We start from the raw sequence: 24,851 nt of genomic DNA, 5'->3' as shown, positions 1-24,851 counted from the left end.
AACTCTGCATGCAGCCAAGCCAAACAGGATTTGTGGCAGTAAAAACAAGATTCTACCCAGACGGTCATCTATTGTTTGCATTTCACTCTTGTAGGACTATCAACTTCCAAATGCAAGAAAATATCCAATATTGTGTGTGGTGTTAATTTACCATGCACAAACTGTTGCATGTTATTAATTTATTTTAAAATTCAGAGTTAAAGTTACAGCTCCAACATGAACTATTTGACGTTCATCAATCACATCTCTATAAAGAGAGAAATTTCCAAAGAAGGTAAACGTTTACAGGTGACGTCACTTGTCATTAAGCAAGCTTGCATCATGATGTAGGGGTAGCAATCTCGTCTCTGCCAGCTAATTTGCATCACTTTGATTTCCTGTGCTTGCATAAACGATATTTCAATGTAGCCAAATTCTCGATGAAGCCGCTTCATTTACAAACCTGCTTATGTTTTCAAGGGCCAGAATATTTAAAATCTGGATTGAAATACAGCTCATTAGGACAGATTTTTTTTTGTTAATGAGCTTTATTTTTAGACAAACAGGACAGAGAGAGAAACAGAAGACATTTCGCTGGTAGCCTGGACTCTTAAAAACCTGTGGACATATGTCCCACCAACAAACTGAAGATCACAAGTCTTAATTTGATTTTAGATCTTGTAAATCTGAGAAAGTCTTCACTCACTTAGATTTGCAATAAAATCTCTGCCTTTATCTCAGCTACACTTTTACTAATATCTTATTATTAATAATAATATTATGAATACCCTTATTTCCACAGTGCATGTCCAGAGAAGTCTCCCTGGACAGGGTGCACGCTGTCCAGGGACCTGCAGAAGGCGAGAATGTGCACCTCCTTTCCATGTTCAGTAGCTGAGACTTCTCCTAAGACTCCATTAATTTGTGTGGTTTAGGCTGTTTAATATTTCCACAATCAGCTACACAATTTCAATTTCCTGACTTTAAAACAGATCACAGGAAGCCTTGTCCTCCCATCACACTTCAGCATGTCGTTCTTAAATTTCTCTTGTCTTTCAAAAATATGTAGATTTAGTGAACTATGTTGCCTTTCTACAACCTAACTTTGATATTGTAACGCAGGAATCCCAGACTCCAGTCCTCCGGGGGCCAATACTCTGCAACTTTTAGACCCTGATCCAACTATGATCCAATGCAATTCCTCAGCATGCAATCAACTTTTGTAGTGTTCTGCTAATGACCTAAATATTTTACCCAAGTGGATTGAAGCAAGATATTAATTTAAAATTCGACAGATCTAAGCCTCTTTGGACTGGAAGACCCCTTGATAGATCAAGGGGTCTCAAGTAATTATTAATTTGGTCTCCAGCTATTAAGATTATTTTGGTTTTTCCATTGATATGGAATTAATGTCAGTGCCACACAAATGTAGGACCAATGATTCACTTTATGCTTTGGTATGCAGACGCTCTGTCTGCACTAAAGAAGATTTACAAGTCTGGCATGCAAAATGCTTGAAGCAGCTCAATCCGGCGTCCTTAAGATATCAATTTCTGATTAATTCAGCTATTAATTTTTTGTACGATAGAGGGCACTCATAGGTTGCACAGCAAAATAAAATCTTCTGCCCGAGATTGTCGGGCGATGATTTAGCATGAAAAACAAAACAAAACAAACAAAGAAAAAAAATACAAATGTTATCAGATTATATTCCAATTGGTATATCAAGGAGAAATTTTTGCCGACCACCTTTGTCGATGTTTTTAATTGTATTTGGTGATGAACTACGGGTCTTCCAGCTTGGAAGGCCGCAATGCCATCATTCAAATCTTTACCTACTTTAAAGAGTCTCTTTCAGACGTTGGCTGTGTGCAGGTTTACCTTCGACTTAAATCTGCCATGGGTGAGAATAATGTTGGTCTTAGCTGTTTAAAAACATAATAAAGCCTTTTACAAATGGTAAAAACTTGATACTTATTTTAGTCACTGAAAATGGAAAATGAATATAAGATTAGACCAAGAAAGCGGACAAAGTAACAGGCAGCTAAATGTTGCTTTCCCTTAATGTGGCTTGGCCCACTTAGTTATTAAAAATTGTAATAAAACAGTGATCTTTTTTCAGATCGCTCAGAACACCTACAGTTTTACCAGAACGTGTGGCGGTGTGCATCGGGGTGTGCTCGGAGAGATTTCCTACACCTGTCTCCAAACTGATAAACCCCAGTGCGTCGGACACAGTGTGCTGATAGAGATGACACATGCACAGTGGGAGTCAGAGGCTACAGTCAAAACGCTGTTTAACTGCAGTGACTTATCAGCAGTTCTGAGCTACTGCTGGAGAAGCGACAACAAACAGCGAACGAGGGAAACTTCTGATGGAGCAGGGGTATTTTTATTTTTAGGACTGTCATCCAGAGAATCATTAGATATCATTTTTGTTGCCGTCTTCTCAAGGATAAGCACCGATGATAAGAGTAAAAGATGGATCCTCTTCTCGCTGGCTTTATTTCAGGCAGAAGTGAGAAGACATGCCAATGAATTCTTATCTTTATTTGTCTTTTTTTTTTTAAAACTTTGAGTGCAAGTGCTCCTGCAGTCGAAGAACAAAAGAGGCATCTAAATTCAGTTATAGAGAGCTGGTTATACTCCAACATACTGAAGTTTAAAGTTCAGAAGATATTCAGGTTCTAAACAAAGAGTTTTCCAGCAGAGCTGCAACAATGGCTTCAAACTAATACTGAGATTTAGTATTTGTCTTTAATGTTTTGGGTTCTGAGGCTACTGTGGTTTAAATAGTTGATAGCTTTGCCCTGCTCCAACAGGTTTACAGGCTTCATTTAAAACATCATTGGGATGTTGCACATTGAATATGTTTAGGAAAAAATAGGTAACTTTAACTGGAATATAACTTTTAATGCAAAAGTTATAAATGACCCCTCATTTTTAACCTTCTTTGAACATGAGGGGCCATTTTACTAAATGTACGTTCAAGAGAGCACAAGCTCCTAAAATAAGCAAAATGGGGCAAAAGACACGAGAAGACCCCTCACATAAATGATTTTGTATTACTTCCCTCAAATTCAGAAGTTTGTCTGATTATTACCTAGAACTGCCTTTTGATCAGTTTGACTCATTTCAAGTGTTTTGGGTTTTCTTCATCAAGCTTCTCACAATAGCTTTCTGGATCTTTGATCTGTCCCTCCTGACATAACTCGTATAACTGAGTCAGGTTTCAAGGTTGCTTTACTACCAAGACTTTTTCAGCCATGCCCATGAACTTTCTATAAAAGTGAGAACAAGGCATTTTGATGGCCACTTTAAAACACTGATTTTACTCAATTTTAGCCAGTTTGTGACTAATTTGGACCCGTTTGTGCCTAATTGTGCCAGAATTTTCTTCCTAATGTTCCAAGCTACTTCACACCAAAAAACATATCCATTTGTGTGTCTCTACTTAATGCAAAAGTTGTGACTCATCCGATCAAAACCTTACAAAGACATGACATCATCGTTTGGACTTTCAAATAGTTCAGTTGGAAACTTTTGACTTGAAGAAAATCATTACCATTTTTCTGGGAATTAGCAAATTGGAAAGATTTCATAAATCCCAACTAACCAAAAGGAGGGAAGAGTTAGTCTGACATAACGTCAGACAGAGAAAATTAATCTATGCTTTTTTATACAGTGTATGCAAATGTTTGGTTTCAACTGTATATAAAATGGTTTTAACAGCAGCCTCTTTAAAGACGCATTTCACTCATATTGCAGCAAAAATGAGAAATTGAATCAAAACCAAAGTTCCTCCTTAGTAGGAAAGGATAAACAAATAAAGAGACAATTCAGGACTTTTGCAAAGACATCTGTCTATAAAGCACAGCTTAGCTTTTATTTTTAAGACCCGAGTGCCCTCTGCTACTTTTTGCTGTCATGTCTTTCATTAACTTTGTCACCCATCAACCTTCCATAGTCCCCTGTGCTTTTTCTTGTCTTCCCCTGAGGGCCATGATGCCTCAGGACTGGACATTGACAATTGAGGATGGCAGTCTTAATCTACAACTTATACAGCATGTATTCTTTGCCATTGATTCCTCTGTTTTCCTTTCTAAACCAAGACTACTTTTAGCTTCATCTTAAGCCCTAAATAATATACAATATAAGGAGTTGTTCATAATAGTGTTATTCTTTGATATTCATTGATCAAGCTACAGGGTGTTCAAATTAGGTTTCTGAAGTTGTACTTAGTAAATTTCAAATCTACAAATGAGTTAAAACTCATTCCTGAGTCAATTAAGTGGAATTAACCGACCATGGTCATGCAACCAAAACAGAAGAAATATGTCTGATGAGATGAGGTGGACTAAATCAGCTGGGCATGTGAACAGCACAGTATTGATTATTGGTCATAACTGATTTCAAAGAGCCACACAATACTGACTTTTTGAATTGAAATCAAGTCAAACATAATTGTAGCAAACTAAATGCAGGGTATCAAATTAGGGCATTCTGTACTTTGCCCAGACTTTCTTCTCAGCTGCCTACTTGCTGAAATGTGCTATGCAAATAAACTTGACTTGACTTTTATGGCCATTTCCTACCACCTATGCAATTTGCCTCAAAGGCATTTTGTTTTGCACCAGCTCAGTGACTTCATCTTTTAGTTTATTGTCAAAACTACAGCATGTAGTCATAACAAACTCTACGGCAGAAATGATGAACCACTTCCATAAGTTTTAAAGTAAACTGTCTCACCTTCACTTTCCTGTTTATTCCTTTTCTTTGGCTCTTATTTCACACTATGCTAATCATCGCATCAGTCCGACAAATATTTGCAACATGCACACATGGACAGATCATACATGAGCAGCACAACCACAGATGCTGGTGAGTTTGCACACGTCCCTGAGGCAGCTTGAGAAAAAAATAATAATTTCAAAGACAAGGAGGAATAGAGGGAGTGTGGAAATGTCATGGAGAAGGATGGCAGGCATACAGAGAGAGAGAGACGGGGGAGAGGGAGAGGAAAACTGACCCCAAGTTCAGCTCAGAAATGACTAAAGCAGCAGGAAATTCAGTTTACGGCATATAATCCATTCACAATTCTAGATCGACAGTCAAGCGCCTGTATCTGCAGAGTGGCTCAGGAGGAGCGATGGGAGTGTGAGGAAAACCTCCACAATATGTGGGAGGGAAGAATCTGCTTCCCCCTTCATTTGAATGAATGAATGAGTTGCAGAAAACTCAGTAGGCTGCACTTTCAGATTGGTCCGCAGCCATTTGTCCGCTAGCGAATGACCGCCGGAGCAGAGAGCAAGGTGTAGTGCTCAAGGAAAATGATGTAATGTGAACAAGACACTGATATACTGCGTGCTTTATGGATGTTTTCAACGAACACTTTATCTGTGCCATTTACACTTCAATTTCTTGTCCCCCCCCCCCTAGAACACGATAACCGAGCTAAGCAGATAGAGGAAGAGATTAGGAAGGGAAGTAAATATATCTATTCATCCTTTCATTCCCTCTCTCTTCTCCTTGTACCCTTCTGCCCACTCTCCCTGCCCGTCTATCTGTCTGTCTGCCACGCGCGCAGCGTCTATTTTTGGAAAGCAATGTCACTCACGCAACACCATCAGATAGCTTTCTCGGTGTCCTGCTCACAACTCATACATCATTAACATTCACATACGCACAAGCACACGCACGCACGCATAAATGCAAAATCATTTATGTGTGCAAAATGTGTGTGTGCAGCACATTTTGAACACACACACACACAAGGCTGTGCAATGCAAAATGAGCTGCTAATCCACAAAAAGGAAAAAAGACAAAAGCTCCTATTGTCTCACAAACATTAAACCAAGTAAGGGGAAATTTGTGCAACACGTTTAGGCCAAACACATAAAAAGACGAACTGAGAAATTGACTGGTGACTGGGATCAGCTGTTTTTCAGTTTGATCCTGCATGAACTGGTGACTGGGCAGCTGAAAACTTAAATATCCAATCTCTTTGTGACTGCCCACTCTCCCTAACATTAACAATGTCAGCAGTGTTAATGACACTGCTGACATTAACACTCTTCTGGGTGGACACAGTAACCGAGGGACAAAAAAGACTCATAGTTTGCCACTATCAGTTGTTTAAATGAAGCTCGATGAAGCACAGAGATGCAAGCAGCCATGTAGAAAGGAAAATTGTCAAGAACTGTTGTTCCTTTTAACTAGTGAGAGAGAGCATGACTTTCAATGGATAATGGGAAGGTTGAACGAGTCTAGCCAGGTTTCTCTATATTTATCCCGTTAAGCTCATGATGGACCAGATTGGATTCAGAAACTTTGGCAGACTTTAGGAAATCTCACCTTAGCTACATTTTCTAAGAATACAGTCAGACTGTGTGATTTTGGCTCTGCCAGCCATGTTAGCTGCATTACTTGCTAATATAAGATGCTTATGCCAGTTTAAAACCTAAACTTCACATATTTCAGTCTTTGTTTTGAAATATTAAAGTCTTTAACAGTGACTTACATAAATGCTTCCACTTTCAATATAAATAAGTAATGACCACCCAGGTCAGAATGCTAGAAGATCATACTTTGAATGCTATACTTGTATCTTCTTTTATTCTAGTTCTTAAAGAGAAATCGTCAGGGTGTCAAGGCTTAAACAAATGAGAAATCAGAAATCGCAAAAGTCCAATACGATCAAATGTTTTAAATGTGTGTGGGAACCTTTAAAAGCTAAATGCTTTTTCAAAGCATTTAGCTTCGAAAAAGCTAAATGCAAATCAAAAGTTTCAGACATTTTTGTGAAAATTCTGGGATTTCACTTACAACATGGCAGCCATCTGAATCTGGACAAGTAAGGAAGAAGCTTAATACTTAATTACAGCTTCCACAAAAAGTAAGACGAATTCTACCTGGTCCACATCTTTGTATTTTAACTACGGCCTGCAAAAAAGGAACTATTGTTGAGACGACAGGTTTTTTAGGTTTCCGTTCACCTCCAAGTCGTTAAACAACAGCTGGTTGAATTTGGGTAGACAAAGGTTTGTTTAAGACCACTTATCAAAAGCTTTTGCAAAAGAGTGGAAGAAGTGTGTCACCTTGTTATTACAAAGGTTTCATTCAGATAAATTTCTGTGCAAGTTTAGCTGTGACTGACCTCCTTTTTCTAAATAACATGGACCTTATTTGAAGCAATTCATTAAATCTTACCCCATACTACTAGTTTAATTAATGACTGAAAAGAAGAAAATGAGAAAAGGAATAAAACACAGATGTGGAATGACCTCACCAGCTTCTGAAAGCTGTCATTTTGGAGAATTTGTGAAACAAACAAGAGTAGTAACAGGTTTATCTGCTCCTCCCAAATAAATAACTACAAGTTCATTCTGAAAATAGAAACTGTATTGAAGCAAACTCTACAGAGAAATAAAACTCAGTGAGAAAACCAGGGGATAGCAGCTTGACAAACGAAGAACATATGGGACATTTGCAGGACAGAGAAGGGAACGCATCTGGACAGGGATTAGGGTGGCTAAAGAGGCTAAAAAAGGAGGAGGAGACAGAAGGATGGGCTAAACTTAGGCTAAGTGGGGGGGAAGGGTGTGTTTAAGGTGTGTGTTAGATGAATAGCAATTTTTGAACAGCGGGTAGAGAGGTGAGACCTCAGGACAGATTCTTACTTGAAAGAAGCCAGGGGGCATGGGTCCTCCTGGCATACCGTCATTGGGTGGCATGTTACCCATCACTGGACTGGGAGCAGCGGCCGCACTCTGAAAAGACACAAAAGAAAATACTTTTTTCTTCTTCTCACTATTCTTGTTAAATAGAGCAACACAAAGTGGCTGAAGGAAGGTGTTAAAATATTCTTGGAATTGCCTAAATTATCAGAAAGTGAGAAAAAGTCAAACTGTTGGCACAGTAAAACAAACAAAGCTCCAAATCTGGTGACAAGTGATCTGAAATATTATTAGTTGGTGCTCTGAAAACATTATATCATAGAGGCCGCAAAACAAGTAGCGTTCAATCTGTCTTTTAAAACTGAGTAACTTAGAGCACAAATCAGAAGAAACCAGAAGAAAGACACTGTCACCACTGCAACGTCAAAAGACTTTAGACTTCACCTTCCAGCAGAAGGTGAACTTAAAACCAGAGCTACAATGAAATGTTTCAGATCAAAACATGTTAGTATAAAAGTAAATCAAATTCAAGTTCTGAATCAAACAAGGAATTGGAAGTAAGACTTGAAAGAATAGGTTCACTCAATCCAATCTGAGGACTTATCCCAGGTTTCTCTAGATGAAGCTGTTAGAGAGATTTACCCCAAAAAACTACATTTGATGTGGGCATTACAGCTGCACGCAACACTTTTCTTATTTAAATGAATCAAAAATTACAAATCAAGATAATGTTTCATTCATTTTCCCAATTAAGAACTACTTTCCACTGTTCTATCACCCAAAGTACCAGTAGAATGCATTAATGTATATGTCATCATATTCAATGCAATGACCACTTTCTGGCACTATTTCTCAATTCCAATGATGTTGAGCAGGAATAAAAAAGACAGTCATGACACTAGATGCTCTGATTTCCTTTTGAGATGGTAATACTGACCTTTGGTATTCAGTCCTGTCATGGCTTAATGTTTTGTTGGGGTCAGAAAGGAACAAAAAGTTTCCCCGAGAGACAAATTTTGGGCAAACTATGTTGATTGTTTTCATTACTCTCCATGCAAACTTTACATTTTCTGAAAAACCTTGATGTTGCCCTCAGAAGGTTGGAAAGATGGATGGTCATAAAAGACACTTCTATCAGTCAGAGTCTGTTACTCTAGCACAGATCACAAAGGTTTGGTTGCCGAAACGTAACCTTTAACACGAGGAAAATTTTCACATGAATCATGTTTACAATGGTGTCACCATTCCTATGTCATCAGTCATGATTTGTTTCCACAAAATGCAAACAGAACCCCACCACCACCACCAGCAACAACAACGCCGCTCCGTGAGATTTCTACACACTCCCACTGCAACAATCCCAGAGAGCCCTGGCTGACCTGCACGGCACAGGCGCTAAGTAAGAGGGCCCCAAGGCCATGAGGCCAGACACAAACAACCCTGGTGAGGGGGTCGGACTCTGGATAAAATGTTAAAGTCAGTATGGAAAAAAAATTAATTATAAAGCAGACATGTATCAGAGGAACAAGAGGATGTAGAAAAAAAGACATTTCTCTGGAAAGGTGACAAGAGGTTGCAGAGTGTTCAATAACCCAACAAAGATGCCACTGCATGAAGCTCAGGTCAAAGTGTTAACTCCTTCAGCTCCTTCTGAACTCAACAGTGGAGAAACATGAAGAGGTAGAGGTCAAGAGTACCTACTATAGTAAAAAGTGGAAGGGAACAGGAGTTAACTCTGCTTTTTCAAAAAGCAGATTTATAATGAAAAATAAAACCCTGAAAGTTTGATTACCTTATATGAGGAGCTACAACAATTTCTGAAATTTCTTGTGTCTTTTGAATGAAATAACAGCAAATATTACAATGTCAAATGCACAATCACTGCGTTCCTAATAACAAAGATCCAAACGAGATGCTGTGTTATTTTGCTTTAATTGATTGATCAAACAATCTACTGCAGCTGAAGTTCTTTTGAACTTGCATATTTTTGGACAGCGAGATGTTCACCTCCTGAGAATCCTGCAAAAAGTGAAACTCTCCAAGCAAAAAAATAAAATAAAATGCTGGTCATAGTCTGACGGGATTTTCTTTTTTCTTTCTTTTTTTTGTTTTACAATTATTTGTCCAGTTAAATATAATTATGAGAGAAATATTTAGATATGGACACATCAAAAACATCTAAACATTTTTCAGGTCAAACTTACCGAGTTTTAAATTGGGAATGCATTTCCCCAGAAGATTCTTCTTCTGTTACCAGTCATTGAATAGCGACAGATTTTCTGTGAAGTAACATCCACTGTTTGAAATGAAAACTGCAACACAGCACCTAAGTAAAGATACAGTAGCTAAGGCCTAAAGATAAACTGCAAATCATATGAATTTTCTAACCGAGGCACTGTGTGTAAGTGGGCCCCACATGGATCTTAGTCAAGCTGAATCCATACTAAATGAGCCAAATGCAACTCATATCAGCAAATCAACATTGGCACCTAAAGTAGTTTTTATCCTCTAGCCAACAGTTTTTGAAAAGATCTATTCAGATTCTCCAACATGTAAACGACCCATGGGTCTCCATTTTTACCCAGAGGTGTCCCATAAGAAATGCTAACATGTAGCAGAAAAGATCATTTTACTTTCAGTCATAATTAATTTGCTTTTCACTTATTTCTTTAAGTGTCAAGTTTTACCATTTTGCACAAAACAAACTGAGAATCAAGAAGTAAAGAAACCCCAAACCACCATTACAGGAGATTGAAAAGCGACGGACTAATTTCTGGATTTTAACTCCAGAGTATACACAGTTAAGCGGCTGTGTTGTTTCTGAGAGCATTAGCAGTAACAAAGAGAAAAGACAAAGAAAAGTAGGATGAAATGAAAATGAGCAAAGAAAGAGAGATCTCAGGCAGAGGAGGAAGACTGAATGGAAGAGGTGGTGCTGGCATGGAGGTACGTGTGGCCAGTGTGTGTGTGTGTGTGTGTGTGTGTTGCTCGACAGTTTGCAGGTGAAGCAGCAGCAAAAGGCCCCTTCTCCTAGTTGCCATGACAACCCCGACCTCAGCTCCTGCTCTCCAGCGCCCATTAAAACCCTCAGGCCGTCAATCATCAGCATGGCCAGGGAGCAGAGAGAGAGGGAGGGATGGAGTGAGAGAGTCTGAGAAAGGAAAAGAGAAAAAAATATGAGAGAAGATGGAGAGAGAGAGAGAAAGAGAGAGAAGAAGAAGAAAAAATAAGAAGAAGAAGAAGAAGAAGAAGAAAGGAACAGAAAAGACAGAGTCTAAAGCTGCCTGTGGCTTTTGATAGCTGCCCTGTTTGCCACAGCTATCTCCCGCTTTTCTCTCTCGCTGCACACAAACAAACCATCAACACAATACCAGCACGGCGTTACCTCCTCGCACACACCGGCTCCTCCACAAACACGTCTGCTAATAATCATAGCCGCGTTTCAAGACGTGATTTCACAACAGCATCATATCACAAGACTTTTTCTCTGCCCAGCTTCCATTTTCTAACCCATCATTCTTCTTGGTCACCATTTAACAGCAACCAGTCGTTCACAATGAACTACAAAAGCTTGGTTTCCTGGACATTTGTGGAGAAATAAACACCCACATCAATACCAAAGCCTATTTCTATACCTACACAGAGGCAAAGAGGAAGAACTGAGACAACTTATATAATTTTTGTCTGATGGTGAGGCGGTCTGCTGCAGAACACTCACTGTTCATCATCAGAATCATGTTAACAGTGATACCAGAGGGATGCTGTCAGATCCTAACGTCAACATTAACTCAAATAAATATTTTAAGTGAGATCAGCATAATGATTCCACTGTCTGGGCAGCATGATGAATATGACGCCACAACCCATATGGATAAACATTATCCCTAGAAACAATTGAAAAAAAAAACTCGTCAGGCTCAGTCATGGTAATGACTTCTATCATCTAATGCAACTTAATTTTAATGATTACATGCCCCTCCCCCCTCACATTGTCTCTGCTTTTATGGGAGTAGTAGAGCAATAGAGAACAGCTGTGCTAGCATTTGGAGACGTTTAAGTATAACTTGTAGCCCAATCCGGTTTATTTTTTTCTTTAACGGAACTTAAGGTTAACCTTTGAAAATTTATGGAAGACAGTAAAAAAATTGAAATAGAGAAGTAACTGATTGGTGAGGAGATAGTCAGCTAATGTAGGTAAATACATTACCATCTAACTGTAGGTAAGACATGAGTTTGAAGACAAACCCTAGGAAGCAACCTATAAGAAGAGCGTGGCTTAAAAAAGAAAGTATTATTTTCTTCTCTAAGTTATCTTTTAGCTAAAATTCTTTAACTCTGAAGAAAGGACAGGGAGCGAAGAGTACCGCAGCCCCTTTACCCCAGCTGGTCATCATGGAGACTGGACTCAGACGCGTGGAGAAACATGTCAGCCAAAGCGTTACGCTCAACTCCTCCTGCCGCTTTGTTTTTAGGAAACTTGACTGCACTGCCCCTCACAAAATGTATTTTAATCTTCCACTACAGTTAGGGAGTTGCTGAAATTTTTCATCGTATTATTCCTACATCAAAGTCCTTTCAACAAGATTCCAGAGAAAGTGCTTGGTCTCTCGCAGACAAAAAGGACAATTTAAGCAGTTTTAAATACTTATGGATGACAAAAAAACCCCCACAAATTTTCAGTGTGAGTACCACCAATCTGTCTTATTAAGACATTATTTCAAAACTACATTCAGTCAGGTATGGGATGTGTTCAGCATCTGACTGCAGCCCAACTAACTAACTAGCAAATTTTAGTTTCTGGTGTTACTCTATAGAAAGCAAAACAGCAAACTAGGATAAACATATATGCAAAGAAGCATAAAAAATACCAGCGTTTTTTATTTTAAGCTTTTGTGTAAATACATAACAGTAAAACCATGCTAATTTAACGTTTGTTAGCTTAAGGTCGTCATGTTGTTAGAATTTCATATCAGTGGATGCCTACCACTAAGTCAAGAAAAAAGCTAACTTTGTGTTTCGTTACTTCGCCTCCTGTGTTGCATTACCCTGTGATGTGCATTTTATAATTGACTCATACAGAAGGGGGTTCGGCTTTGCTGTGGCCCCCGGTTGTGATCCTCTTTAGCTCCATGCAGGAGGCTGGCTCCAGCACACAGGCTGTGAGTGAGCAGCTATATCTGCGTGGTGATCAGACCTCGGCTTCCAGGGGGTAATGGATCTGCTGTTATCTGGCTCCAGACAAGCAGGCCAACACACGGCTACCTACTGGCCACAACAACACTGATACTGACCCGCTGGTGCTGTGAATATGTGTATATATCTGTGTTTCTTTCAGACTGTGAAGGATCACCCCAGCCCTCACAATACAAACACGCAGGCATGTCAGCACATAAAAAAAACAACAAAAACACAACAATCTGCTGACAAGGGTGACAGATAACAAATTGCTCCTGAACGGAATTTGTTCTTAATAAGCAAAGGCTTCAAAGATAAGATGGCGCTGAGAAAAACTGATATGCATTGCTTCACAAAAGTATTGATACCCCTTTAATACAAACACTTCAGTCTATTTCACTTCAGGTTTTTATGTGACATGAGGCAAATTGTGAAGTGGATGGAAAATAATGCATAATTTTCTTTTCTTTTTTTTTTTTTTGCAAATAAAATAACTGCAGAAAGTTCCTTGCACTTGTTTTCAACACGTGCAATTGCAACTACCGCTTTAATTGTTTTGAGGGATATCTTTTCAAAAAGTTCTCCCTCTGCTAGAGTTGATGTAAACACGACTTCTTATGGCTTTCCTGTACAAGGGCTAAATATGCACGGAGCATAAAAATAGCAGTGACAGATTTTCCCAACTGAGCTGTTGATCTTCCACCTCGTCCAAAGTTAATTGGACTCTTTCTCTGAGTAACGTTCCCCTAGGATGGGCAGTAACAGGGGTTAAAGGAGTACGAACAATTTTGGTAGACCCTTTACATGTAAGAACATCGGCTGTGGTGAAAGCCGTTTAGATGAATACCACATATATGCAGGCTTAATATGTATATGTAGTGTGCACTTTGTTATGCAGAGTGCTTCTTTGCAGTGTTTTCTGAAAGTCAAACCAGGAATTAGTTTTCAAGCTGCTCCTTACTGTCACTGCTGTCAAACTCCACTCTCAGTTCCCTCATTTGTCCCTCTGTCAAAGCCCTACTTCGCCTCCTCTTTCCTCAGCTTCAAGTGCTCCAATAAGTCTGTCAGTGAAGTCAACTCTATAAAGATTAGCGGAGAGGCAGGAGTGTGTAAGCAGGGCTGCCAGCTGACAGACGGGCCTAATCGATGGAAGACAGAGAGCTGGCGGGCGGCGCTGCCGGGAACCCCACTCCCGATGCAGTGACATGGAAATGCCCTCAGTGTGCCACGTGTTTCTCTTTGCCTCTCTCACTCGCAAACCTGTAACAGGTCTGCAGAAACAATTCACACGCACACATGCTGAGTGTGCACGCTGTACAGTATATGCCGCACGCAAGCAAACCCGCACATATGCCTCTGCCTTCCCATGGCTCCGGCAGCTGTTATGTCAATCAGGTGAATTAATTACTAGTAAACAAATCTGCTTGGGATTTCCCCCCTTTCCCCTCAGCCCCTGCCACACACACACAAACAAACACGCACATATACATGTCTCCCTCGCTCTCTCGCTGCCTGTGTCTCTAAAGCATCTCCTCCCAACACCCAGGAGCCTGGAGCTGCCTCCCAGCTACCAGAGCAGCGCTCCGAGGTGGAAGCCCAGAGGGAAGGCGCAGTGGCTGGTAACACACCGCCTGGCACCTCCCCTCTCTGCCCCACAGCTCCCGCGATGACTCCCACTGCTACCTCCGAGGCTAACCAATCAACCTGTGAGGCTCCTGAAGAGAACGAAAACTGATAACTGTGTGCAGATGGCCTGCCTGCGCAAGGATGCATGCACACAGATGGGAGAACAGACATCTAAAAGGAGAGAAACAAATAAACACAGGTAAAGTGAAATCTGCTGCTCAGCTTCTGCCACTCTGAGGAAGGTGGATGAGAAAACAAAGAAAGAATGCAATCTGATTGATGAAAATTAGCAACAAACATTTGAAACCAAAACATCATTAGAATGATCAGAAAACTCCTTTCTTGAAAAACACATACAGCTCTAAAAAGAAATATGCTTAGCAGATGAAAAGCATCGAGAAGTCACGTTTGGGGGGGGAAAAAAAGCAGAAAGTGGGAGAAGGCGAGTTTCCAGCTGATACCTTTGAAGGAATCGCCTTGTTGAAAATAAAATGCTATTTTATGTCTGTCAAACTGTTATCTTTGGTATTAGTGAAAGAAGTAAGAACAATTAATGTCTTTGTGACAGGAAGTCAGCTGGTTACAAAGTGCCTCAGGATGCAATTTGAAGTTGTTCTTTGCTAAATTGCCTGTTATGTGTCAACAAAACACTTGTTCATTCTTTTAGCTCAGGAGGCTTTTTATTACCTCACTGACTCCAACATCAGAGGTAAGGGGCTTAAGAAGATAAAAAAAACCCCACATCTTTATTAATGGTCAGGCAGCTGGCTGAAGAAAGAGATAAAACAGCAAAAAGCCAAACCAAGCATAAAGAAACACAAATAAAAAAAAACATTTTAGGAAAGTCAAGCTTTTCCAGAGCAAAATCGAAATAAATTGCAGCTAAATTATGTGACTTAGTACCATTGGCGTTCATTCATCAACTCTGGACTACATAGGAATTGCACACTTAGACGACCTGTGGTCAGCAGGCAGCATGACGTGAGCAGCCATTTAAAAATCTTCTGCCTCAATCACTAGATATTTCACATGACAGTGATGACATGAACAGCATAGAACCATTATGTAGAACTTCTTTGTTCACCAGCAATTTGGTTTTTAGTTTAGGGTTTGGATCAAGATTGTCCATTACCGTATCGTTTGTTGTTATTGCTAAAAAAAATTACTTTTCAAGGGTTTCTAAAAAAAAACCAAACCCACTTCTTCCACTGTTGATTCAGTGACGACAGCAATAATTGCAGCTTTTATGTTTGAAATGATCATCTTTTTCCAACCACTGCGTGATGTTTAGCACCGCATTAGCAGTAATTGGTCAAATTGATGTATGACGGAGCTCTGGCGTCATGAGTCAATTTATAAAGCAAAACTAAGAGATTTCAGGAACTGGTTTCTGAAAACATTTCTAGTTCTGCGTTGCACACAACTTTTTCTGGAAGGTGAACCCTCAGCTCAATCTCAAGTGTTTTGACACTTTTTCACATTTTTCCTTGAGGATTACCTTTTATTCATCCATCCATCAACTCTGACCAGACTCCCTGGAAAAAATGACGCTGCCATCGCCATGTTTCACGGAGCGGTTTTTGTTTTTCTGCTATCCTTGGTTGATGTTTGCCGCGCTAATAGGAAAAGCTTTAATTCGACGCCAACTCGGTTCAACCACTCGGATGAAACACAAACATTTACAAACTGTGCAAGGCTCCTACTGATGCAAAGTAAATTTAATACCTGACCTCCTGACCTGCACGCATACATGTAAAACGCACACAGAGAGACACACACACACCCCAACACCCAGCAGCCTTTATTGGCTGTGACGGTAGTTAATGACCAAAGCTTGGTGATGGCCTGCTGCTCTCTTAGTGACCCTTTCTAACACAGGTCCCCCCTGCCGGCAATACTCTTTAATTATACATACACACCAAAAACACACGCACACACACTGAAATGTATCCCCTGTCCGCCTTCTGCCCATGGCCTTTCACTTCTTCATTAGACAGTCGGTGTTGGGGTGGAAAACCACACAAGAACCAGACGACAGGGTGTCTCCACACTGCAGCTCACAGACACATGCACATTAAAAGAAAGACGCGGACCCACACACACACACACACACACACACACACACACGCCCACACATGCATTGCTATATGCCTCACTGACGATTATAAATGGTGCTAATTAGAGGATATTAGAAAGCTCAATGCTTGGAAACTAAACTTAATTTAAGGGACATGATTGTTTAGAATAAAAGGAGACTTAGTCATGCATTGTCTGTCTAGATGCTCAACTCGTGTCAATTATTCCCTGAAAAAGGCCAATTTGCAAGCGATGACCTCAAAGCAAGCGCAGCCACCTTTGGACGCTTACGAGAGCTTTGAATGGCGACGCAGGCTCCATTCTCCGCATTGTTTTGCTTTGTTTTGCTTTGTTTTGTTTTTTTTTCTTTGTAACTGGGATGCGAATAAATGCTCAGCAGTTTAAAACATCAGCCGTGTCAGGTGCTTTATGTCAGTGGCTCAGAATCCACCAGCAGGACTGTCTTTCATCGGCCGCCTTTTCTTACACCAACGTTCAGCTGTAATATAAAGAGAAATCTGTCAGAAAGGGAGGCTCAGACGCCTCAGCCTCCACAAACGCAGCTGAAAACACAGAGCGGGCGAGATGCTCCTTGTTTTCAGCCACAAAACCTCAACTCACACTTTCAACTTCCTCCACCTACACCGAGAAATTTCACAACAGGTTCACAGCTTCTGTCTGGGCTTCGCAGAATGTATTTCACAGGAAAGACACGGGAAAAACTAACACAGAAATGTACATATGTATGTAAATATGAAAAAAAAAATCAACGTGAAACACCGAGGCGTCTAGACCAAATGTATATTGTACAGAAACAAACAGGCAGAAAACAATCTGAAACAGCTGTGCTGAAAATGCAATGCACACTGACATTTAGTTCGTAAAACTGACATTTACATATCTCTAAATATTTACTCGACATAATCATGTTCACACATTCTGAAAGCCATTCGCACAACTCGAACGCAGATACTAAGGATTTATTACATTATGATTTAATTCTGCTTGTTTCAACAACTCCTGCGCCTCTCACGGGGTAAATCCCCATCCATACAAATCAAAAGCACTTTGTAGAAACTGTAGAAATAAACAGCAATAATCAAACAAATATAATCTTGGAAAGAGGTTTTAAGAGGCAACATAAAGATGATACAGCACTGTGGAAACGATACAAGAAGCACTTACCTCTAAACGCATCGGATCTTAATTCAAACTTTCTTTTTGTATCTTTCCAGGTGCTGACTCGAAAGATAAAAGGATTCATTAGCGTCATGAGAAAGGTCATTTAATTCTGGTTTCTGCGAACTGTTTATGACTGATTTGTGTAGTTTTTTTCTAATAGCTGCAAATTCAGAGGAAATACTGAAGATGTGCAAAATAGCAGTATGGAAAATTCACTTGCAGGTGCAAACATTTTTAGAGCGGATGTAAATTTTGAAATTGCTTGTGTGACTGTTGCTGTCATTTACAACCATGTGGCCATAATGACATAATTTCCATAATTTTCTTGTCATGTTTGTCAATATCCGCTAAAACACTGAATGTTTTGTTTGAAAATGAACTATAGAGTATTAATTAGTGAAGAAGGTGAGGTTTGTCTTTGCTGTTGGATCATGTTCCCACTACACATTGATCCATTTGACCTGTGAAACATGCAATTAGTGAGGACATGCGTGTGTAAATCATTAGCAAGACTTAAATGTTATGATAAATAGATAAGATCCAACACATGTCTTCCCCTGATTATCTACCATTATCAACTCATTTTAACAAAATGTGAAATAACCAAACAGTCCTTTACTACTGAAGCTGTTTAGTGTCTGCTGTGATGAATTCTCCTGGATTCACAAAGACATTTTGCAGTCATGGTAAAAAAAAAAAAAAAGAAGGTACGATCACTGTAAAGCCTGGAATTACAACAGAAATGATCCAGTTTTTATAAGCTCAATAAGTTCACAAGCTAAGGTTAAATGTGCAAAACCACAGATTTGCTAAATTATTGGGGGCACAATTTTCTACTTTTCCTTCACCACAGTGTCGCCAACAATCTCCAGTCTCTCCTGAAATTTTACAGCAAAAACAAAAACCTCTGTCCTTGAAAGAGTTGTATGAAAGCATAGAAGTTATTTAGGAAGTTTGCCAATTAAGAAAAGATTTACTTCATATACATTTTTACTTGAATGCAAAGCTTTTCAAAGCTTTATTTTCAAAGATTTTAGGTGCTTCAAAACTGCTACTGTTGCAATCTATTGCACTTCAAACTTTTACCAAGATTTCGTGTATAACTTCTTTTTTTTTCAGCCAGCCTTCCTGTGGGACTATTAAAAATGAAAAGACACTCTGGCAATCTCGTTAGCAACATCTACCTCCTCCTTATTCTTTGGCATTTCTTCACTTTCCTCACCGCACTTCTTTTCGCGTTGCGCTCAGACAACTGGATATTTCTGGCGAACTGAGGAGGTGCCGGATGAAAAAGGAACAGGAAGAGGAAGGTGCTTTTATACCATAAAAAACGAAAAATAGGGAGCAGACGGGAGAGGTAGAGGCAGGCTGTACACACTCTGCAGTGCCTGAAGGAACGCCACGGACCTCAAAGCCAGACGTCTTTAGCTGGCGACAGTTAAAGAATTACCATATAATGTTCTGCATAATGTGGTCTTGGGGGAAAATGAGTTGAGTAAAGAGGGAGACGAAGCCGAGCCTCACAGCTGGTGTTTTACGGTAACATTTGACATTCGGCCCAAATTCACACCCATCTGCAGAGTTAAATTTGATTGTCCCATGATTATGTTTAGCAACCAAGAGAAACAAACCAGACATTCAAAACCATCTCAAGCCGGTCTGATCCACTCACCCCGTTTCTATTTTAAAGTATACGTGCCTCTGGGTGTGTACGTCTACGTGTATGTGTGTGTTCAGGGCCAAGCAGGAAAGGCATTCCCAAAGGAGCAGTCCTCCTGAGTGCCAGACATTGGGGAGGGGGACGAGGGGAGGTATGTGAGACACGCACACACACTCTCTCTGAGACACACCGACAAGGCACACGCTACCAATTTTCATTTTGTATCCCACAGGCACCACCATGCAGACCACCTCCACCCTATGAGTCACAGCCGATGAGATCGGCTTCCAATATTTTGATAAATATAGAAATTCCCATGAGGCCTTCGCTCGCCCCCTGTGCAGATACATCTCGCAACATTTAAGAAATCCTTACAGAAAAGGACTGAGCAGTCAGTGACATGTCTCAACAGGGGCATTCTAACTAAGTTTCTTGGCGCGTGAACACAAATGCTTTTAAATAGTCTTTAGGGTTTTTTTAGCCTCTGGTCAAAGCCAAGTTTAGACCAATCAGCTGTTCTGGCCCGGGTCCCGAGGTCAGACAGGTTAGAGTGGTTAAACCCAGTGGCCTTGAGGACCCAGGAGCAGAACACCACCTTACATTGTCTCCCACCAGACAGGCGCAGGCGGCGGAGGTGAGTGGAGACAGCTAAACCACATTCCCAAGACAATAGATGGTCTGTGGAGCTTGCTGAAACTCTGAGGACCTGGAGGGTTGTTGAAAACAAGAAGAGATTGAAGGAAAAAAAAAGAAAAAACAAGGGCATGAGACAAAAAGAAGGCTTGAAATATAAGGAACAGTGAGAAGCAAAACGAAGAATATGAACAAGAAGAAAAGTAAAGGCAGGGTAGAGAAGGAATCAGGGAAAAGATTAAGTGCAAAACTAAAGAAAACTGATCAGGTAAGAATAGGAAGCTTAATTTGTGTAGCACGTCTTTTGAAAGTCTCGACCTTCGCTGCTCAAAGAAATGTGTTTATGTGCTACTTTGATAGCAACACAATAAAAAATATATTTATTTTGAAAAGTTTATGATCAGCTGAGACAACGTTGAGCAAACTGCCCACAACAGCAAGAGGAATCAAACCTGGAACCGCTGCTCCGCTGGTCCAGCACGGCGGCAGCAGCATCATTTCCTTAACCTCTTATCACAGCGACTCGATTCGAAACATGAAAACAAATCAGTTGCATTCCAAATTAATTGCAGAAAATCAATATATTTATGGCTGTTTTGGTAGAACAGATCCAAAATGTTTGAGAGAAAATGTAGCAGAGGAAGCTAAAACATCAATGCCGTTTCCCCAGCAACCGATCCAGGAGCTGCAGTCGCTTTCTTTGGATTTGATTGGCTGTACCACCAAGAACGAATTTAAGGAAGACGAACGACATTTACTTCTGCGGCAGTGCTATGACAGTTTTGATTATGCATATTAAGGTATATATTTAGTTTTTGAATGATTAAAATAGACACTTCCAGGCGTCTCTAGAAGGGGCCTCGAGTATTTGCGGCCAACTGTGCTCCCAAACCCCATAAATACCAGGAGGTCCGCTATTCTTCATCTTCCTTGTACTTTGCATTTTTATGAAGACGTAAAACATATTTAGCTGAGTTTTTATCTACTACAGCAGGTCTTAAAAGAAAGTACAGCTTTTAAAAAGGTAGATTTTTGAAATAGTTTTATTGAAAAGTATACGTTTATTAAGGTATGGTTTAACTACAGTTAACTTTTAACTTCCCCAGAGGAAAGAGGCCAGGGACCCAACAATGAATGTACTTCATAGTTGTTCACCACAGGGACACTCTGCAACATTAAACACTCGCCTTTCCAAGTCGTCCCACTTTCACACAGTCCCCACTCTTTATGTTCCTGGGAGACACGGCAGGAAATAAATGGTTTCGGTGCTGACCTCTGGACCACCAGCTGACAGTCTCCCAGAGTTCAGTGGGGGTCTGACATACAATGACATTTGACATTAGTGTTCTGTATTTGCATTCTTGCTCCCCCAGAAGTGCGCCGATGAACGGCTACGTGGCTGATAGCCGGTAAATGGCTCCTAGTGGGGAGACTGAGGTGTCAGAGAAGAGCACTTTCAAGAATAATTTAAACTTCCACTGCAGTGACACCGGCCTTTCATCTCCCCCTCATGACAAAAGCCAGAGACCCCCGGAGAGGTCAAAGAGCGAACACTTGACGGGGTCGGATTTAGCGGAGGTTGTTAGGACAGAGGTTGTCAAATATTGACTCTGAAGGAGTCGCGGAAGGGGAAGAGGAGGTAAAGATTTCCGGAGAACACCTCACTTTTCTCCAGACAGAAGCTTGCATGTGGGCAGGCACGCTCTCACCAGCATCGCCATCAATAAATAAACAGGGACTGACAGACATATCCCCAGCATAGACTCAGCCAGCAATGGCACGCACAGAGAGGGAGGGGAGAGAGCACAGCACGGAGATAAAGGCTGAAGGAGACAGCGAGTGAGAGGAGAGAAACAAGGAGGAGGGAAACAGAGCAAATAAATAGGCAGGGCTGAGAAACAGGGAGGAGAAAATGTAAAGATTATAATAAGGGGGAAGATGGTGCCTGCGTTCTTCCAGTTCAGAATTAATGGCCGAGGTGAAACATGCTTATGGTTTCAGTCCTGTTTCCCCACCCTCCCGAGTTTCCCCTCCACCCCTCACCTCCACACTCCCGACACACAGACCGGTGCAGCACAGTGACACACACACACACACACACCCCCACCCACACACACACACACACACACACACACACACACACACACACACACACACACACACACACCCCCACACACACACACACCCCACACACACACACACACACACACACACACACACACACACACACACACACACATACCAATCCCCCCATTTCCATCTGAGCCTCTGCTCCATCACCCAGTCTCAACCTCTGGTTTTCATTTAGAAGCAAACTCCTTTCTCCTTCTCTTCCTCCTCCTCCTCAGCACACCTCTCTTTCTTTCTCTTTCTCGCTCTCTCACTCAGCATGTTTGCGTACGTGCGTGTGTGTGTGTAAGTGTGTGTGTGTGCGTGTGTGTGTGTGTGTGTGTGTGTGTGTGTGCGTGTGTGTGCGTGTAAAACCCTTACACCAGCACATGTGCAAGCACAGCCTGAGACATTTATGCCTCCTCTCCCCAACAACCCGCAGCCTGTGTTGAGTTGCAACACAATCGCAAACACACATGAAGGGCACAAACACGCGAGCGAGCGGCGTGGAGAGCGCCCGAGATCACATTCATGGAGACGCACGCTCCCCCTTCTCCCATGATTAGTCTAAATACGCCAGTGATCACAGAACGGCAGGAAGACCCACTCCACACCGAGCTACAGAGACAGATACGCGCACACAAACCTCCTCCTCTCACTCTGCTCCACGCACACACAAAAGGAAAATAAAAAAAATATAAAAATCACACACTTTTCATTTGCTGTCTCCCAAGCTGGCAAGTTGCCAAGCTTCACATAAATTTGGTGCAGTGCCTTTCACAGCCCTTCTGCAGGTACAGTAATACAAACACTGGAGGAACCGAGCATTCAGTGGCTCCAGTGCATTCGGTAGCAAATCAAATGGGCGAGGAGGAAAAACATTAGAGGATGTTGTGTGTCCCCTAATCAAGGCGAGGAAGCAGACGTTTCATACTGTAAACTCAAATTACCGCCTCACGGTTGTACGCCTCCGCCCACCAGTCAAGCTGCAGTTCATATTCATGTTTCCATTTTTGCCCATTAATGTGAGTTTTTTTTTTTTTCTTTCCCCTCCATCCAAGCTCAAGGTCTGGTATGTGTTTTTGCTGCAGAGACTTTGGATTTGAGCCGAAATCATATATGAGTAAGTGAGATTTTCAGTGAAACAAATGGATTCTTACCTGCAGCAGACAGCGGTCAAAGCAACCTGAGATGGTTATGACAAAAGAACGGTGAAGCTCACCGCTACTACATGCAGGGACCATTGAACAGTGGATTTTACACCAAAACATTTTTGGGGACTCGGAGAGGGCTTGAAAGTTGAACAACTTCATTTACCTTGGTTCACCCTTACTCTGTACTCTTCCCATGTAAATCACAGATATTTGAAATAGGACCCTCTCAGTTAAAGCCATTACTGTATATTCATTCTAGATACAAAAAATTATGTTTGTTGTAAATGTTATCTTGAATACATTTTGTGGAAAACAGTTTCCTTTAAAGCAGTTGTTTTTTTACATCGCTTTGCTTCCTCAGCTTCAACTCACACTATGAACAGCTAATTTAAATCCGTCATCCTGCACTAACAGCATCCACAGTGATGGGTGTTGCACCATTTACTGGAAGAACTTACTTTGGTGTGTTTACTGGTTGAGAATTCATTGATTTTTTTTTACACTTCAGACTCATCACTCACTGGTGAAAGTCGACCTCCAGCTGATTGTCTCTCCATTTGACTACATATTGGTAATATCCTTATGCTAACTTATCCCTGAAGGTTAACTTTAACACCAGTTTCAAGGCAGCTTTTGCAGTTAAAGGACTTAATATTGACTAGAACTCAAAGACGGGTGTTTTAAAAGTTCCAATTTTGACAAATAATTTTCATCAAGTACCAGAAAAAGCACCAGAATGACCAGCTTGTTTTTTGTTTTTGGAGCATAAAATCTATGGAGCATAGGTTAAAGCAGCACTGCCCTATCTCTCATCTGTTGCTACATCTTGCCAGTCAGCTGGCTGAAAGAAGGCTCCTACACTTTTCCCTTACTTACAAGAAAGTTTAATTTAGCCACTTGGAACCTTTTTTTTTTTTTTGGTTGCAAAACTAAGTTCACTTATGTATGAAAATGATGCTATTCTGAAACTACAGATAGAAAGTTTTATGCAGAGATTCTGGTCAGTTGGAGTTTCTTACTGTCTCTAAAGCCCATCTTCATACACCTGCTACCACAGCTAAGTTGCTGGCAGTGGGACTCCTCAAGTATTCACTAAGCCCCTCGGAAATGTTATGTTTCACAAATGTTGCTAGTGACCGCACAGTGTCTTCCCTGTTTTAAATAATTGAGATATTTTCTAATTCATCTTATGAAACCTTTGCTATATTTTCCAACAACACAGCCTCCATTTTCTTACTAACAAGACAAAAAAGCTCTGAGAATGTGCTCCTTCGCTGTTGCTCTCTGCCACCAGCTGAACAAAGCAGAAGCAGCGAGCTGAGCCTTCGACATGGAAACAAAAGCTCGCTCTTGCTGCGCGGGAGTTGAGATTGTTTAAAAAGTCACACGATATGCCACCATGTGCTTTCAGAAGCAACCGTTTGGCTCCGACACGTCTGAGAAAGTCTGTCTTCTTCAATGGCATGAGCAATTGTACGCTAATTCAGAAGCAAGGGAGAAAATCACACAACGAATCAGCACATCAAAAACAGCTTCCTCCATGGGAGGGGTAGAAATCAAACCTTCAAACTGGAAGACATC

General features: G+C 40.9%; 1 protein-coding gene across 2 annotated transcripts in view; it reads right to left on the bottom strand.

The window, feature by feature from the left end:
* ssbp4 (single stranded DNA binding protein 4) overlaps nt 1–24,851 on the bottom strand; it is a 101,496-nt gene that overhangs the window by 19,368 nt on the left and 57,277 nt on the right. For both annotated transcript variants that reach the window (XM_055048376.1, XM_055048369.1), the window contains exon 5: nt 7,659–7,748. In XM_055048376.1, coding sequence (XP_054904351.1) covers nt 7,659–7,748 — 90 coding nt within the window. The remainder of the gene's footprint in view (nt 1–7,658; nt 7,749–24,851) is intronic.

This window comes from Poeciliopsis prolifica, unplaced genomic scaffold (genome assembly GCF_027474105.1).
Source record: "Poeciliopsis prolifica strain line A6 unplaced genomic scaffold, Auburn_PproV2 SCAFFOLD002, whole genome shotgun sequence".
Classification (NCBI taxonomy): Eukaryota; Metazoa; Chordata; class Actinopteri; order Cyprinodontiformes; family Poeciliidae; genus Poeciliopsis; species Poeciliopsis prolifica.
The sequence above is the reverse complement of the archived record's forward strand: the minus strand, read 5'-3'. Positions and strand labels throughout refer to the sequence as shown.